General features: G+C 35.7%; 1 protein-coding gene across 1 annotated transcript in view; it reads right to left on the bottom strand.

The window, feature by feature from the left end:
* LOC140154513 (dedicator of cytokinesis protein 9-like) overlaps positions 1 to 18,995 on the bottom strand; it is a 163,169-nt gene that overhangs the window by 49,691 nt on the left and 94,483 nt on the right. The window contains 9 exon segments of the mRNA XM_072177083.1: positions 448 to 552; positions 2,025 to 2,150; positions 2,879 to 2,935; positions 4,346 to 4,483; positions 5,100 to 5,319; positions 11,809 to 11,862; positions 12,617 to 12,683; positions 13,938 to 14,198; positions 18,371 to 18,702. Of these exon segments, the coding sequence (XP_072033184.1) occupies positions 448 to 552; positions 2,025 to 2,150; positions 2,879 to 2,935; positions 4,346 to 4,483; positions 5,100 to 5,319; positions 11,809 to 11,862; positions 12,617 to 12,683; positions 13,938 to 14,198; positions 18,371 to 18,702 (1,360 nt within the window).

Genomic DNA, 18,995 nt, shown 5'->3' with positions numbered 1-18,995 from the left:
CATAATAGCTAGGAATAAAATACCAGATTCATCTCAAGAAGAGATCACTTCAAAATATCCCCAAATCACATGCTGGTTTAGAAATGTTCTCTGTATTCCTAAACCATGACTTTGGGATGATTTGAGGTGACCTGCACTTGAGGTGAGTCTCTGGTATTTATTACTACCTGTTATATAAAAAAGAGACACATGTACCAGTTGACAAGTGCATCCTTTTGATATGGATGTACACATATTGTCATATTCAGCCAAAAGTCAACCCCCATGTAACTCCACATTGAACGATCAAAATACCCAGTGGGGTTTCTTTCACTTTACCTTGTAATTTTCAGCTTAAAATGGACTGAAACCTTTCCTGACAGTATACAAATATTGACTGCTATGAGGGGCATGGTTAAAGTTATAGGCCCGAGGTGATCTCAACACCATACTATGAACCTCTCCTACCTGCATACTTCTGTCACTGTTGGCATAGTTATTGACTAATGCTAGAGACTCCTGGAATCGAGCACTGTTGGCTTCACCTATTAACTTGGACACAGAGATGATGACCTGCAAACAAAACAAAACAAAACAAAAAAAAATTTTGGATTTATAAACCGCCTTTCTCCAGATCTTAGAGGACTGTAATTTCGCTGCAATGGTGAATCATCACAATCAGATCGCATCAACTAGGTTGCTGCCAAACGGTGCACACCTATCCGCATTTAGATTGTAACATCCACCAATTTTCTGTGCAGCTCCCCAAATTCCATTGGGTGAAGGAAGTTTTGATAACCAAACAACTAATCACCGATTTTTTGCGATACAGGAGGAAACCGGAGATCCTGGATAAAACCTGCGAGAGCGAGCATGGAATCGGGATAAACCAAGAGCACATGAGTCCTTGGGCCGCGCCGGGGCTTGAGCCTGGGACCTCAATGGTGCAAAGCGAGGGAACTACCGCTGCGCTAACTCGCCCTCACAAAGATAGTGTATCAGGGAAATTCATTAATAAAATCAAGTAAATCAAAAGATTCTTATTTCTGATCCAATAAATTGCATTTACTGTGTATGTTTCGATAACAGGTTGCATCTTTGTCAACACTGGATATGCTGTTAAGAATCACAAGGATTGACAAGTGTTGACAAAGATAACAGCTTGCTGTCGAAACATTATTTATTGGATCAAAATAAGAACCTTTTGATTGAAGAACCACTTAGTTAAATGCTATTATTGGCTTCCTTGACTTGACTTATTTCCTATAAGATCAATGTATTAATATTAAGAAATACACTGCAGTTTTTTAGTTAAAGAGCTAAAACTGGAAACATAAGGCTCCTGATTTAAAATTCAAATTTTAATAGCATAACCTAATCATTTGCCATTTTGCTTCATAATTAAGGCTCACCATAGAAAGCAGAGTACATGCAGAAAATGTTGAAGCAAAGTACCAGCATGCTTCATAGTGCTTCATACCAAATTAAAGGATAGCAGCTAAGAGGTCAGGGCCAGGGACATGCCAATAGGTTGAGTCTAGGGGCAAATTTCCACATTATAGCATTATCAGGAGTGCTTCACCCCATGGTTCTCAATAGACCCGGCTTGCAAAACATAGCAAAACACTGTCCCTCTGTGACCACAAGCAAATATAATTGAGAACTTAGCCTTTCTGAATTACACAGAATGACACCTTGAAATGATGCTGCAATGAGTTGATTCAGGTTGTTACCATATGATGATGAAATGAGCCATTCCATTTAAAATCCACACTACCCCTGTGAAAGATTTTGGAAATATCTTCCACAGGGGGTGTATGTTTTTCAAATGTAATTGGTCAGGATAACTAATTCTGAAACCTATCCTCCCTCTGTATAATGACATTACCAATACCTTCCACAACTGGAGTGAGTATTTCAAATGGAAGTTAACCAACTGTCTATCCTATTCGAAATTCATACACCCACTGTGGAAGTCTTTAGCTAAATTTTCCACAGGGGGAGTGTAGAATTTAAATGTAACAACCCAATGATGAGAAACTTACCTGTAGATGCACTCTGATGAATTCTTTCCTTTTGGTAAACTCAAAGTTATTTCTCATGAGGAGATAGAGGAGTGCACATGCTTCACTTCTTGTGCTAGCTAGTCTGGAGTTTAGACATTTCAACATCTGGATAGATATACAATCAAATATTCAGTCATTTTCACCTTCTGCTTGATATGGAAAATGGCACACACACACACAAAAAAAACTTCCTCAGACAACAGGCATGAGAATGTTTTTTTTTTTGCAAACTACCTGAAAAGCATATGAATTTGGCCTGAAAAGGCCCTAAACAGGCTGAAAAAAATAACAATAATGCTTAAATTTGGACTAAACTGATTGAATTCAGGCTAAAGCCTGAAAATTCTCATGCCTGAGACAACCACAAATGGATGACTTCAATTTGCGAAGTTATGAAATGTTTCTTTAATTGAAAATAAATGCAGCGCTTTACTTAGGGTGTCCATGGTATAAAGGTCCATTCATACTATGCCACAACTGCTTTGTGGTGCGTTGCCACACTGCATCGTACTGCAAACTACTGCATTACGATATTGCAATACATTTTAACTTGGAAATGCGACAAGTTGCGGCAAAAAGTAATCAATATATCGGCAACACACCGCATAGCACCGCAACTGCGGCGTAGTATGAACGGACCTTAACACAATTGTTTCAAATTTAAGAGCAAATCTCCACAAATTCATGCTTTGTTATCTCTACAGATAGTTAAGTGTCCCTTTATTCAAATTTAAATGCATAGTTATATCATGTAAACCTGCACTTGCATTTGTACAGTTTCAATTATTTGCTTCATAATTTTCAAACAAATTTGAGTGAAAACCAATACTTACTGCGATACACATATCTGCACATAGTGTGGCACTACCTTTGAACAATGCTTCATGGAACTGTAAAAGAAATGGGAAAACAATGTCAAAAACTATGCAAAATATACAGAGCAATGAAGTTCAGGGAAAAGTAACCTTTTTATGGTTCTAACTCCTAATGACTTTGATTATAGTCTGTATACCTTCCTCGAGTCAGTAATTTAGATTGTTTTTTGTTGTATCTCTTAATGTTATGATGAAAAGTATATAAAAGTATACATTTTTAAAAATGAAATGAAACGATGCAAGGAATCCAACTGGTATAACAGATACCTGCAAAAAAGTTTTTGAGAAAATCTGAAAATTAGATTTTACTTTACTGACTCAAGGAAGATATACGGACTATACAAAGCTTGTGTTCAAAATGCATTTTGTCACTGTTGACAAGTTTAATTCAGCAAATTATATTTTATGTGAAGCATGAATTCCCTTAAATTATTAAATAGGGGATCAGACAACATGACACTGCACAATTGATTAACACTGTATGCTGCCCTCTTTTGGTCACTTGCCACACTGAATCACCATTAAATAATACACTGCCCTCTGGCTCTCAATATCAGATCCCATGTTCACTAATTTAAGAGAATTCATGTGTAACATGAATTTAACAAAGAGGCAAATCGATATTCAGCACTCTGTCAAAATCATAACGATATGATAAGATAAAGCCCAAGTAAGTCCAGATGAAAGTTTTATTCATTGACTTTAAGGGCTGGGGTATGAACATTTGGACAGTATTTATTGTGGGACATTAGAGCACATCAGACATATCGAATTGCATTCTGAATACGAAGAATGTCATTCTGATATCAAATAATTTTGATTTTTTGAAATTTGCAATTTAATACACATTTTATGGCAAATCATTAAAATTGATATTTTTGATATTTAACAGTACTTGAAGTAAACTTTATAAATCTGATGATTTATACTTAAAGTGTATGTAGGTGGGATGAAAAGCCGACGATCAATTGAAAATTTTGACCTTTTTCGTATTGAAGATATGGATTTTTTCCCAAAACACCAAAAAAATTAGGTCTTTTTGGGGAAAAAATCCATATCTTCAATATGAAAGGTCAAAATTTTCAATTGACCGTCGGCTTTTCCTCCTGCTACATACACTTTAAGAATATGTCATTAGATTTATATAATTTACTTCGAGGACTGTTATATATCAAAATTTGAAAAATATCAAATTTTTATAATTTGTCATAAAATTTGTATTATATTGTGATTTTCAAAAATGAAAATTATTTGATATCAGAAAGACATGCTTCAGATTCAGAATGCAATTCGATAGGTCTGAGGTGCTCTCATGTCCCGCAAAAAATACTGTCGAAACCCAATAAACGGTCATTTTAGATCCCTTAATTTAATGATAAAATATCTTCCACCTTTCTCATCAGCAGGTTGTCACCATGTACTGACCTTATTGGCATATGCTCTGAGTGAGGCAAAGGCATGTTTCTGTAGCGTCTCTGATTGGCCCAGCTGCACATAGGATAAGAATATATCCAACACCCTCCTCATTAACGGGTTGTCACCGTCATCACCGTCAAGCATATTCTGGGAAGTAAACAAAACACCAAATTTGAAACAAAATTAGACAATGCACTTTGTATCTCACATGCAGTCTGAAGTAGATACCAAAAAATGTTTGCTAGATACAGGATGATTATTCTGACACTTATTGGTTTACACCCTATTCATTTATGAGTGGGCTATTCCATTTAAAATCCACATTCCCCCTGTGGAAGATTTTGGAAATATCTTCCACAGGGGAGTATATGAATTTCAAATGGAATTAGAACATTAAGCAGCTCCATTTGAATTTCACGCACCCTCTGAAACAGATTCAACCTGAATCTTCCACAGAGGGAGGCTGAGTTTCAAATAGAGTTGGTTAATGGGCTAATTCCATTTGAAATTCCAACTCCCTCTGTGGAAGATATTTCCAAAACCTTACACCGGGGGAGTGTGCACTTTAAATGGAATAGCCCATTACATTCCAAGTCATACAAATGCACAAATTTGAGGTGGGTTTCTTTTACCGCAAAAAAAAAACACTTAAATTTTCATTTTTGAAAAATGTCAATGATTAATTCAAACAGGGATGTGGCCACAAGAAACTCAGCATCAAGTGCAAAGGGTCTTATATGCACAACTTGTAAGAATGACCAACCTTGAAGTGTGTACAGTATAGCCCCATCACATCTAGTACTATAAGGCCTATTTCATTGGCCATATTAGCTTCTTGTTGTATCCTATGAGATGCTTCTGACTCGGTGAGTGCTGCAACTAGCGGTAGATCGCCAAGCATGAGGGAACGTGTCTGTATTGAACGTGCTTTAGACACAGGCAAGGTCTGGCTCTTCTCCTCTCTGTTTGGTTTTTCACGCAACCTAAAATGGCATCAAAGAGAAACATTGATCAGTATTGCAGTCAAAGAAAATTGGTTGAGAGTTCTAAGAAACTTATTTTTGGTTTTTGTGAATATGAAATAACTTGTGTTTGTTCTGTTGTAGGGGTGTGTGTGTGTATTGTCTAACATTGGATGGTCCATTGGATAGTAGTTATCATACACATCTGCAGTTGTTGAATAGTATTGTATTTGTAGACTGCACAATCTGAGGTTACTGTTCCGAACCCAGGCTACTTTTTGTACACTGCAATGCATAGAGCCCGTAGTATGGCCCTCTATAACAATATGCATACTGTACAGAATACACGTCCATTAATAAACTCAGATTGAGCATGTTATGTGAATTTGGTATACAGTTTTTGCATTAAAATATTTGTACATAAAACTGTTCATACAAAATGGATTAAACTATCCACAGTATACAGTTACAAGTATAAATCCATCCACAGTATATTGATATACTAATACACATCATCCAATTGCAAAGTCCTGTTCATGGTCTGTGATTTGCACTAGAAACAGGTGTAAAGTATGTGAATGTTAAAAATTTAGCTTAATAAAGCAATCAACTTGAAAGCCAATTCAGAATTACTAATAACTACTTAAAACTGAAACCCATTCAAACTGTAACACACATGTTAACATTCAAGAATGAGTCCAAGCCAAGGCAAATTAGAATGATATCAAGCTTACATGCTAAATAGGCCAAAGGATGTTCATACAAAGCAGAATCTTAATAATGAACATGAGAATATACAACAAACAATCAAAGCAAGAGGCAAAACAGCTTGCATGATTAAAGGGCAAAAAATGTTTTCCTTGCTACACGTACATCATCATTTTTACCTATTGAGCAGATCTGTGTCATCATCATAAAAGATAATACTGCTGACACTGAATAGTAGTGTTTACTCCTTGGGAATAGTGTGTGCCAAATAAAGCATTTTTTCCCAAATTGGTCTTTTTGGCTTCAGAATGTCCGCAATTGACTAATTGCAATACAGAGTTGCAAATTCTTGCGAGCCAAATCTAATGTTCACTGTGCTAAAACCGCGACATTGGTCTCTTAGTAAGCACTGCTATGTAGTGACATACTAAGCAAATTTCCAGGGCAGTGGCACAACAGGCCATTCCAGATTGAAATCCCTTAATCTCACACACAGGGAGTGTGAATTTCAAATGGATTACCTAAATGGATGATTTCATTTGAAATCTACACTCCCTGTGGGGGAGACTAAGATCATGTCTTCCGTAGGGGGTGTGTGGTTGTCAATTGGAACAGCCCAATGGTAAAGGAACTGACTCTCCTAATATGACTCTTGAAGCATATACATTACTTGGCCCATATTTAGGTGAAATTCAATCATGATGAGGAGTAAAAGAAGGTACAAGGTGTCAGTCTGGCTAATTGTGCCAAAGTAGTTTGAACCAAAGGGACAAAGTTGACCTAATCCCAGACTGTATTTCTAAGTTTTAAAACAGATACGCAAGAAGCTTTCAATGAGTCGGTTTAAAATATTTCATACCATAATTAGCTGGTGGAAAACCTTGATTAACCGAAGCAAATATCATGCAGTCCTACTTAATCTTAAGTTATCTAAGCCATGCTTAAATCAAGCAAATAGAATAACTATTATATAGTTTCTATCCTAAAGGCCTATAGACGAATCCAACAAGCATGGTCAGGATTTGGTCGGCCATATTTGGTTCCCCGCATGCACCAAACAGGTGTTGTGAGTGCCCAATTGGGTGGATTAAACCCGCTTAAAATTCGATGTTAGATTCTTTTGTGTTGTAAACTGTCATCATTCTTTTGTCTATGTGTAACACGGGTGATAGAATGCAGTTTAAAATACCCTTCAAGGCAGCATCATTTCACATTTTAGGTGAGATAGTTGGGTCCCCGTCGCGGCTATGGCCGCCGCCATTGAGGTGCAGGAATGTGTGAAATTGGATTCGTCTATATACATAGCAGTTTGCTTAATAGTGAAGATTTTCATTAATTCAGTTCCAAGGTACAAACACAAAGAATTGCAAGACACACTTCAATCCAACATTGACACATTGTACAAAGTGTGTCACCCCTTTTGGTGGTATCACATTGTGTTACGACCTACAAGTACAATTTTGATGTTACGACCTAAGTACAAAATTACTTAAGGGCTGGGGTATGAACGTTTGGACAGTATTTATTTTGGGACATTAGAGCACATCAGACATATCGAATTGCATTCTGAATATGAAGAATGTCATTCTGATATCAAATAATTTTGATTTTTGAAATTGCAATTTAATACACATTTTATGGCAAATCATTAAAAATTGATATTTTTGATATTTAACAGTACTTGAAATAAACTTTATAAATCTGATGATTTATACTTAAAGTGTATGTAGGTGGGATGAAAAGCCGACGATCAATTGAAAATTTTGACCTTTCGTATTGAAGATATCGATTTTTTTTCCCAAAAAAAAAAAAAAAATTAGGTCTTTTTGGGAAAAAAATCCATATCTTCAATATGAAAGGTCAAAATTTTCAATTGACCGTCGGCTTTTCCTCCCTGCTACATACACTTTAAAATATATCATTAGATTTATATAATTTACTTCGAGGACTGTTATATATCAAAATTTGAAAAATATCAAATTTTTATAATTTGTCATAAAATTTGTATTGTATCGTGAATTTTAAAAAATGAAAATTATTTGATATCAGAAAGACATGCTTCAGTATTCAGAATGCAATTCGATAGGTCTGAGGTGCTCTCATGTCCTACAAAAATACTGTCGAAACGCATAATAAACGCTCATTTTGGATCCCTTAAGTACAAAATGTTTTGTGGCTCATTTTACAAGATTGAACATATTGAATGGAATGAACTTCATGAAAATCTTCCCTTTAAAGCACATTACAAAAATAATTAACTAAATTGGATAGGTTCTCCATACACAGCCTGCTGGCAGAGGTAGCTAGATAACACTCCATTTTCACATTCAGGGTCACCACAAGGCACTCAGGCAAAAAAAAAAAGAAAAAAAAAGGGGGGGGGCAGATTTTGAAAAAGTTGACTTTTTTTCACAAAAAAGTAGGCCTTTCTCCAAAATTTTTGACTTTTTGGACCAAGAAAGCTGAAAGAACCTAATTTTTTCGCTTACAAATGGGCAAAGTTGGACCTTTTTGGACCGAAAAAGCATAAACAACCCGATTTTTTAAAAACCAAAACGCTAAAAAAATGGATCTTTTGGCCGTTGGCCATTTAGGAGGGGGGCTGCCCCTGTACACAGATTTTGCAATCCAATGCAGAATGCCCTTGACTCAAACTCAGTCAAAATAAGTGAGATGTTAATTTAATTGGCTAATGTCTATCAAACAAATGCGCACTTCAAAAACAAAAGTTTTCTTTGCCTTATGAACAATTGGGGCACTTTAAAAAAGATCCTGTGCATAAAAGAATTATCATGCCTTGCTAAAAATATGATTAATGATGCTCCAGTATTCAAACAACAGTTTTGTTCTGGTTATTAAATCTCCCAACTGCTTATGGCTACTTCTTAGACTGGTTTTTAAAGGACTGCTAACATGTGGAGGGGGGTTCAACTTCATGAAAGGTAATGCAACCCACCTTCCGCAATAGAGCAAACATAAGGCCCCCCAATTTATCATATAAAAAGACATGGATATCTGAAAACTTTTGGTCAAATCAGAAAGGGAGAACAGCACTATGGTCTTTTAGATTGTGGTAACCCTGTAGAAATTGTATGAACTTTTAAAGCAAGTAACATGCTTAATTGAGCTCTAATCAAAACTTATCTAAGAAAAAATGTCTGTAAAATTAACAACAGGAGCAGACGGACATGCCAAAAACTTCGGCAATCAAGCATACGAACAAACAGACAAACAACACTCATCATGAGCAAAGACACTCTCAATCTCTTTGCAAAGTTCATCAGTAGTATACAGAAGTAAAGAAGCATTGAACTTGACACACAGGATATTGGATCATCTCAAAGCAAAAACAGTCAATTAGGGGAAGAGAGAAACATCAATATTATCACTCAATCGATGTATTTGACATTTGTTATTTCATTAAGTTTGTACCTCATTTTGGCTTTTAAAAGATATTTTTGATTGTAAAAATAAATGTTGCAAGATTTAGATAGAAATATATAAATACCTAATTTGACTTTCAAAATATGAAGTATTAGGGCTTTCTTATTTATTATGTCTCAAATCACTTTGTTGGATTTAAAACATTATTATTTTGTAATTGGAAATTTAAACTTATGATCTCAACACAAAATGAACTTTCATGCTATTATTGTTTTGTAATTTGAAATAAAATGCTCAAATAGGATAAAAACATTTGTTCATAAATTTACACTAAATCAAAAAAGGATCCTGATATTTTCCACTGGTATTATCATTATTTTTATTATATTATTCTTTATAAGAACAACATCTACTGGAAACTTGATCTCCTCCATATCTGCAGAGTTCTTTTTGAAGTATTCAGCATATACTAGAGGTGAAGCTTTGCAATTTATATGAGAGTATCTATTTTTCTCACAATGATATGCTTACCGAGTGCAGTTTTGCAAGTGCACAGGACATTGGGGACAGGGACATTAAAGAAAACAGAAAAGGAAACGCCAATTTATGTTAGCAAAGTTTCACGAATTTCATTTTCATAATAAATACAGGCAATCTCCTCTATTATGCTTACAGTACATTACTGACATTAATCTATCAATGGAAGAAGTCAATGTCAGCTTTGTATAAGTGTTTGATGCATATTTTAAAGAAGAATGCCCTAAAATCAATTAATGGCATCAATTTAAATTAAAAATAAAATAGTGTTACTTATGTTTACTATTAATTACAAAACAGGAGTTTATTTAAATAAACGTACGTCTACATAAATTAGATGCTACTAAAGGAAAACAGAAACAGAAAAGAGGGTTCCTTTATGTCAGCAAAAAACTAAAAAATAATTAAAAACATTATTGAAAACTAAATTAATAACAACAATTAAAATTTAAAAAGTATCTCTATACTTTTTACCAATTTCAAAACTAAAGCTTATCTATCTAAATATAGTGCTCCTAAATTTTATTTAAGTTAATGCCTAGTAACAGTTGTTTCCAACTTCTTTTTAGTTTAGAGTAGCTGCAGCTAAGACATTATGGTGAAACTTTATTTAAAACTGATCTAAACAAACTTTCTACCAGAAGCGAACAGTGCATAATATACTCAAGGCCTTCAAATGATAGATGACTGTGAAAAAGATTCCCAAATATTACAGATTAATTTCTTGAAAAATGACATAATTGCATGAAACCTTTATTTTGACAGAGCCGCCACACTTCTAAACACTTTTCAGTTTCCTCAAACTTTCAAATCAGAATTCCATAAAAAATTCAGTATTTTCCCACTTTCATGTACATATTCAATATAACATTATTCTGACATTTACATGATTCTTCAGCATTTTTTTGATAGTCTTTGGTCAAATCAGTACAAAATATTCAAAAGTTGGTACTAGTTGGCAGCTCTGCCTTGAAACCAAACCGAGCTAATTTGAAATAAGGCTGGGCGAATAAAGATATGAAACATGTACATAATGACTACACTGTATGAGCTGAAACAATTAGTCAGAAATCAGCACAATCTTTGGGATACTGTCACTGGGTCATGCTATATAGATGGCACATTGTACATAATGTGAAGTCAATTCTGAAGTTAACAATCTTGCATCAAGAATAAGATTTTTGTAAAATATCCTTCTTTGACATCAGCAAGAATATTAAGTCAATATTAGAGATAACATGTTACAATACAAAGAAATGACTGGACAACATACCAGATTTTAGTTACAACATTCACTCGTGCTTCTTGCAGAAGAGGACATAGACAGTCATGGCACACTTTGCAAATACTCATATATGTGCTTTAAATGTCCTGACCTTTGACACCTATTAGTTACCCTACATCACAATTGCAAGACATCAATTAAAAGACATCAATGCAATGCTTTCCCTTGCTTTCCATTCACAACTATATGTTTACACAATACAGAACACATGCAACTTAACTCACTAACCTTGCGTCCCTTTTTCCCCCAACATTTTATTTTGACCAACTATTCACTTTTTAATCAGATTGTTCAATGTATGTGACTTTTAAGCTTACCTAATGATTTTAACAGGAATTGTTGTGCTAAAAATGATCTCTAATAAACGCCCCCCATTTGGAAAATGCAACGCCCCCAGGGGCGTTTATTCAAGGAAATATGGTATGTTTGCCCTGAATCTGTACTAAATTTGTCAGATATAGAGAAATAGGTCTACACTTATTTTCAGTAACATTGTCAATGGACTGATGAAAGTGACAATTACCCCCTCCCCCTCCACAACATGTACAAAGACAACAACAAAATTCTACAATATATTTGATTGTGGTAAGTCTTACTTTAGCGCTGCTATCTGTTTCTTTCCCAAGTACTGAAAGTGACGTAGGCACAGTCTGGAAGAGAAAAAAAATAGTTCATTGTGTAAAATCATCAAGCAGAGTGAGATATGCTCATTCAATTTCTGAAATAGCTTGTTTATAGAGTGACATTAACCCCAACAGGAATGTGTACTACAAAATACTACTTGATATATGTGCTGTACGTGCGTGCATCCCACGTGGTGTGATGACGCAATCACCCAAGTGATATATAAGGCACGGTTTCGCTGGCCAGCGAAGCCCAAGACCCGTGGCAAAGTGTTGCCGAACCAGTGCTTGGCATGCAAGGGGTCTCGGGTTCGAATCCCACCCAGAGCAAACAACTTCTTTCTTTGTTATCTCTCTTTATTCCTTCCTTCTTTCCCTTCACCAAAAAGCCCTTAGGCGGTTACGATTAATGTATAACAGTCCAATTCTTGTCTCTTTATAGACCACAATAAAAAACAAAAAGCCAAATCCATAGTTTCATCAGATTCTGATGGCCTGGTTCGCAAGCTGTTATACTGCAATTGGATCATAGTGGAAAACTCAGGTGTACAGCTATATCAAATTCCAGTGATGTTGACGAAGATGAATAATATAATTAAACTTCTGCAGTTGATGCTAACAAACTGCTATGGTAACTGAGATATACCTGAACCAAAGCAAAGTGGTACAGTAACTGAGTTATACCTGAATCAGTTACTGTGCCACCAGATGGCTTTTGATGGGTATATCTGATTCAGGTAGCAGGTGGTTCCAACCACTGACAGTTGTAGCTTGTACTTACTCTAAGACATCAAAGAATTGCACCTGTTCTTCTTCAGCAGCTCTACTCCACCAGCCCAATAGCACCTCTGTAAATAACATATCACAAACAAATCACAATTGGATAGCCCAAACAGTATGTCTAACCAGCTTTCAAAATAAGAATTTCAGAGTGGCTGAAGGTAGGTATTACAACTTTTTTTTTATAGTATATAGTTTTTAAAAAAAGCGCAGTGATTTATAGTGCGCTACACACAGGCACAACGCCTAGACGTTGATCCACAAGCCTCAGCACACTTTACAGGTTGTCGCTGACCACTATGGCCCCACATCATTCCATAAACCATTAAACAACAAATCAGGGACTTTGCTGCTTCAAGAGTGCACATCCTAGACATTCCACAAATAACCATCGCAACCAGGATCAGCTCCCCGAGTTTCGTACGGGTAACAACGAGACAAATTAGCAGTGAGTTCCTTGTCAAAGGGAATTTCAAGCTAACTCAATTTTTCCACGAGAGCATACTAAGCACCACCAGGGTTCGAACTCACAACCTCTCGCACCATAGTCGAACGCCTTATCGATTGAGCTAACTTGACTGCTTGACTAGTTACAGTGGGAGACAAATTTCCTGGGTGATCAAACACTGAAAATGATTGCTCAAATCCTATTAAGTCATACATGTAGTCTCTCAGATCACTTGTAGCCAAACTGTGATGGTTAATTGCTTGCATGACAGGGCAACAGGATTAAGATGTAAGCAAATGTTATCCAACCAAATTCTAGCCAAAAATCTCAAGTGAAGAGCAACTGGTAACATTGTACGTCCATGACCAAACCATCAGGCAAGTCTCTGTGTAATCTGATAGAGACTTCGACCCGGTGAACGGGTTAAAACGTTCACAGTGAATGGGTTACAACGTTACTGAAAATTGTTGGGGAGTCCAAAATTTTGATTAACACTATTCAATGATTATTGTCAACCATTGTATGACAATTATAACATGATCAGTGTAAATATTTTTAAAGTTGAAGACCGGAGCGCAAGAAGACCGTAAATCCACTTGCCCAACATGTATACACTAAAGTTGCGTATAGTTTGGTAATGTTTAATACATGTTCAGGAGCCAAAACAAATCTTTCACAACCTTTCATGATGTTTTCACCCTGGAACATGTATTAAACACTATAAAACCCTAAGAAACTATACATAGCATTAGTGTGTACATGTTGAGGGGCCAAGTGGACTTACCGTCTTCTTGCGCTCAGGTCTTCAGTTTCTGTTTCAAGCCATGTTTTTTTTTCATAGTGTACATACTATAACGACACACATATAACTCACCATCTGTGACATTTTTGACGACATATAGGAAGCACACCAATAAATCTTTGATCTCGTGATCTAGCAGCTTATCGTACATAATGGTAGACTTGTTTCTTGCACTTTTTTGCGAGCCACCATCAGTTTTATCACCACTCTCCCCCGCAGATGCATGGCCATTCATGGTAGCCTTACTTTCACTAGCAGTACTGCTTAATGATGTACTGGACCCCGTCTTGTCTTTGTCATCGATTGGTCTTGGTGTGGATATCATTGGGGTTGCTATGGAAACAAACATGGTGGAACCAGTCAATATTGAGAACCATTAATGTATTTACTTTTAAACATATGAAACATAATTCCAATTAAATAAAGATGAAAAATTAACACTTGTAATTTATTATCTATTTACATATATCATGAACAATTTTTAACTAAAAAAGAAAATAACTTTAAAATGAGAAACAAATTTTGATTTATAAATTCTGTATATTTATGTGAGATTCAAATTAGTAGCTTAAACAGTACTATTAAAGTGTTTTGATGGTTTATATTTGCATACTTTTGTGACAAGCACATGCAACATGCTATTAGATACTTCAAAAGACAGAAATGTTATTTTTGACATTTTTCATAAATAAACAAAATGCATATGTGAACTCAACATTTAAAATAAACTTCAAATTTAACTTAAAATCATGCATGAAATAATAATAATAAAAACACAACAAATGCAATATGCTAATCTTTAAAACACAAGATTCTACATCAAATACAACACAATGCAAATTATGTATAAAACACAGCATCACAGAAGTGCAGACCTACGTGCATTTGAGGTGCATGTGTACATACCTAAGGGTACATGCATGTGCACATTATGCACATGCACACATAAACAACACACAAAAACACTCATATGCGCACATACTTCCACACATTTGCATACAAACATTATGGACACAAACTTGATAAATAGTATTTGAATTCACTGTGTTGAATAGTGTATGAAGTAAATAATAAACCCAATGTTTGTAAACATTCATTTTTGTTTACATTTATTTAGAGGTACTCACACTACAATGCTTTGCCAAATCCTTTTTCCAAATTAAATCATGTAACTGTCCAGTGGTTATTTTGCATAAGGTCCTATGCACACATTTGACATCACACATGTACTACACAAGGACTACACTTCTTAACATGGATTTGGCAAAAGATTTTACTGTAAAAGTGACATTTTTTGCACCTCATTAATTTTTGTGCTATCCTAAGCTTTCTTTTTTTTGGGGGGGGGGTCAAATTTAAAACATTTCAATCTACAACTTCACGATAAACACTTAAAATTAGCAAAGTCTACACTAGCCAAATATCTACAGTTGCTACAGCATGCATCAAAAATTAATTGTGCAAAAATCAACACTTTTACAGTGACCAAGTCATTTTATATGCTGCCCCAGGATTAAACTTTATGACCTGCAAAAGTAATCTGATGTCAAAGAGTATATGGTAACACATGGTATGAAATAAACTTGTGTGTAGAGCCAGTTTCATATTTGAACAAAAATATGCAATGTATAACTGTTCAATGGACAAATTGCAATTTTGACATTCGGCGGCAAAAACAGGTGGATGAATGGTCAATTCCATTTCAAATCCACACTACCCCTGTGGAAGATTTTGGAAATATTTTGCACAGAGGGAGTGGGAATTTTTAATAGAATAGACAATAGGGTAAATTCCATTTGAAATACTCACTCCAGTTGTGGAAGATATAGGTATGGCCATAATACAGGGGGAGTATGGCTTTCAAAATGAATAACCCTGAGCAGATATATTTGAAAAACATACTCCCCATGTGAAAGATCTTTCCAAAATCTTAGGGTAGTGTGGATATTGAATGGAATAGCCAAATGTAATCCCAAGGTAATATAATTTCAAATTATTACAATTTACCGTACTTGCACTTCTTTTTTAAATGCATTACTCACAGCACTGTTAATTCATAAGTAGCATTATTATTAAACATTACCTGAGTCAAATCACATAAAGGATATTCAGAGCTTTTTTTCCATACAAAGTTATTGATTTAACATGGTTAGGTCAATTTGTATGCATGCTTACCATTTGGGCTATTCCAATGGAAATCCATACACCATCTATGGAAGACATGACCTTAATCTACCACGCAGGGAATGTGAACTTCAAATGGGGTTACCTGAATGGGTGATTCCATTTGAAATCTACACCCCCTGTGTGGGAGATTAGAGTCATGTCTTCTATAGGGGGTGTATATGGATTTCAACTGGAATTGAAATGTATACAAATTGACCTAACCAAGTTAAATTGATCAAAAACTCTGTAAAGAGTAGTGCAAGACAGTATGGGTCTGAAGAGAATCTGAATATCCCGTAAAGCATAATGGAGAATCCCAAATGAAAGGACCTGTAAATGAACACGAGCCAAGGTGGCTCTGTTATGTAGATTTACCATTATTTGATATAAGGTATAATAAGCTTGACTACAAATAATTATATAAGAGCTTGTGTTAACGTGCTAGAAGGTATCCCTTTTGTTGTATATTAGCTGTTAGTCTCTGCTCTCCACCAGTAGTAAACCCATAACCTGCATGTTGCTTCCCTCATCATCTGGAATAAACATGGCTTGTCAACTGATTAATATACAATATGGGCGGGGGGGGTAGGTATAACAAGGAATATATAATATTGGAGAAGAAGGTATGAGAAGGAATATACAATAGGAAGTAAGTTTAAGAAGGAATAATTGATTGCTGATGAATAATTGATTGCTGATAGTGGTTTTTATGCCTCCATCGGAGGTATTATGTTTCCTGGTTGTCCATCCGTCCGTCATTCTGTCCAAGCTTGTGAGTGCAATTTCTCGGAACCGGTAAGGCGTATCATGATCTGATTTGGTGGAGGAGTGGCAAATAGTGGTCTCCAAACTGTATTAGGTTTTTGTTGCAAAATATGCTAATTTGGTAGCTAATTTGCATAAATGTCCCTGAGTGCAATTTCTCGGAACAGGTAAGGCGCATAGTGACTTTGTGAAGGGGCGGTAATTGGCGGTCTTTAAATTCCACACGGTTTTTGTCGCAAAATATGCCAATTTGGTAGCTCATTTGCATAAATTTCTTTTTTATATTTTATTAACTTTTCTTTTTCAAGTGAAATTGTCCTGGTTAAAATGATGCATGTCAAGGGGGAGGCATTGCGGCCAACACGGAATTCTAGTTTTAATTTGATTACCTCTATTGCACAAAACAAACACCAAAATATGATGTGTTGCATAAGGAAATTGATGATCTCAATTTACTGTCGGGTGCTCTATTCCAGTTCGCCAGTTAAGTTAGTTCATAAGGGTTTTTTTTCTCTCAAATCTTTTCTAGAAACCTCTTACCACTGTTTTGACATTATAAATCAAATTATCTGTTTCGAAATGCTTATCTGTTATTATCTGTTTAGAAATGCCAAAGGTTTGTTCATACCAAATAGTAAGCTTAAATAAAAGGTCTAAGAATTGGACGCATAATCCAAAGGTCTGGGGTTCAAGTCCCGCACAGGCAGGTATATCCATTTTTTTTCCTCTGGCTTATCTGCCTATGCATGTTATGCATGGTTCTTCTTTCCTCTATCTGGGAAATTAATATGGGAAATCTATTCCTATTTAGAAAACCAAAAACTAAATCCCCTGAACAGAATAAACATGAAAGCTGTTAGATAAATATTAGCTCTTATGCCACCGCAACCAAGCCTGGGATGATATCACTATCCCTTGTAAAATTCCTGCTCCGTCAGGAGATTTTCCCACTATATTCCTTGCTTATACATTCCCATTTTAAGGGAGAAACATGAAAATTAGGCGCATTGCATGAACCGCCGTAATGAGGTACAAAATGCCAATTTCAATGTGCATTTGTATCAAAAAGGCAAATTGCAATCGCAATGCATTGCAATGGACAATCTGTACGTATGAACCGCACGTATGAATGAAGTCGAATTTTCATACCTCACTGTTGCTTTATTAAAATGATTTCTTACAAACAAAAAGATCACATTTAATAGTTATTTTCCTTTGTATGTTCATTATCCTTGACTCTATTTAATGTATTGTTATATGGACAAGTTTTGTGCATTTTCAACATTGTCTCCACGTTCATTTTGTATGAGCAAAATCTTCAAAACTGGCTAAATACGCGTTCTCACAATTCTCTCATTAATCAAAGGGCCCCCTCTTTCCAATAGGCGTGATATGAGGGGAATTTGGATAACCATGATGCAAAATTAAACTTGACGTATAATTCAAAATGCTCGTCTTGTATGTGGCAAACATCACATAAGCAAGGAATAACTATTCCACCACCAATTAAACCACTGTTGCCCCTAAGTTCTGCCGTTTCCGACGTTATATTCTTTTTAAAAATAAAAACCAACCTGAGATGTCAAGATCAAGAGCTATGCTTCCCCACGTGGGTCTACTACTAGCTTTGCCAGGTGTTGGCAAAGTGGCCGAGTTACGATTACGTGGAGTTGATGAACTTGTTAAAGTGGCCGAGTTACGATTACGTGGAGTTGATGAACTTGTTAAAAAGCCAATTATAGAATCACGCTTTTTATCGTGGGTGTCTGTTGATGTTTGATAGGAGAAAAAGATCATTATCTCAGGCAGTTTCAAATGGTACAGGCCTATATGTATAATTTGTAATAATAGGACATAGTGGATGGAGAAAGTCCCGATAGCAGTTCCAAAACAAGCCTGAAATGGGCTAATTCAGTTGAAATCCATACACCCCCTATGGAAGACATAACCTTAATCTCTCACACAGGGGGTGTAGATTTCAAATGGAGCCACCCATTCAGGTAACCCCATTTGAAATTTACACTCACTGCGTGGGAGATTAAGGCCAGTTTTTCCATGGGGTATATGGATTTAAACTGGAATAGCCCAGAGGTACCATTACAAATGATGTTGGCCAATGGGATACGTGGGTTATATTTTTTTGTAAGATATTGAGAACGTTTTCTGATTAGATCTTATTTACTTTGAGTAAAACCATAT

Source organism: Amphiura filiformis, chromosome 6 (genome assembly GCF_039555335.1).
Source record: "Amphiura filiformis chromosome 6, Afil_fr2py, whole genome shotgun sequence".
Classification (NCBI taxonomy): domain Eukaryota; kingdom Metazoa; phylum Echinodermata; class Ophiuroidea; order Amphilepidida; family Amphiuridae; genus Amphiura; species Amphiura filiformis.
The sequence above is the reverse complement of the archived record's forward strand: the minus strand, read 5'-3'. Positions and strand labels throughout refer to the sequence as shown.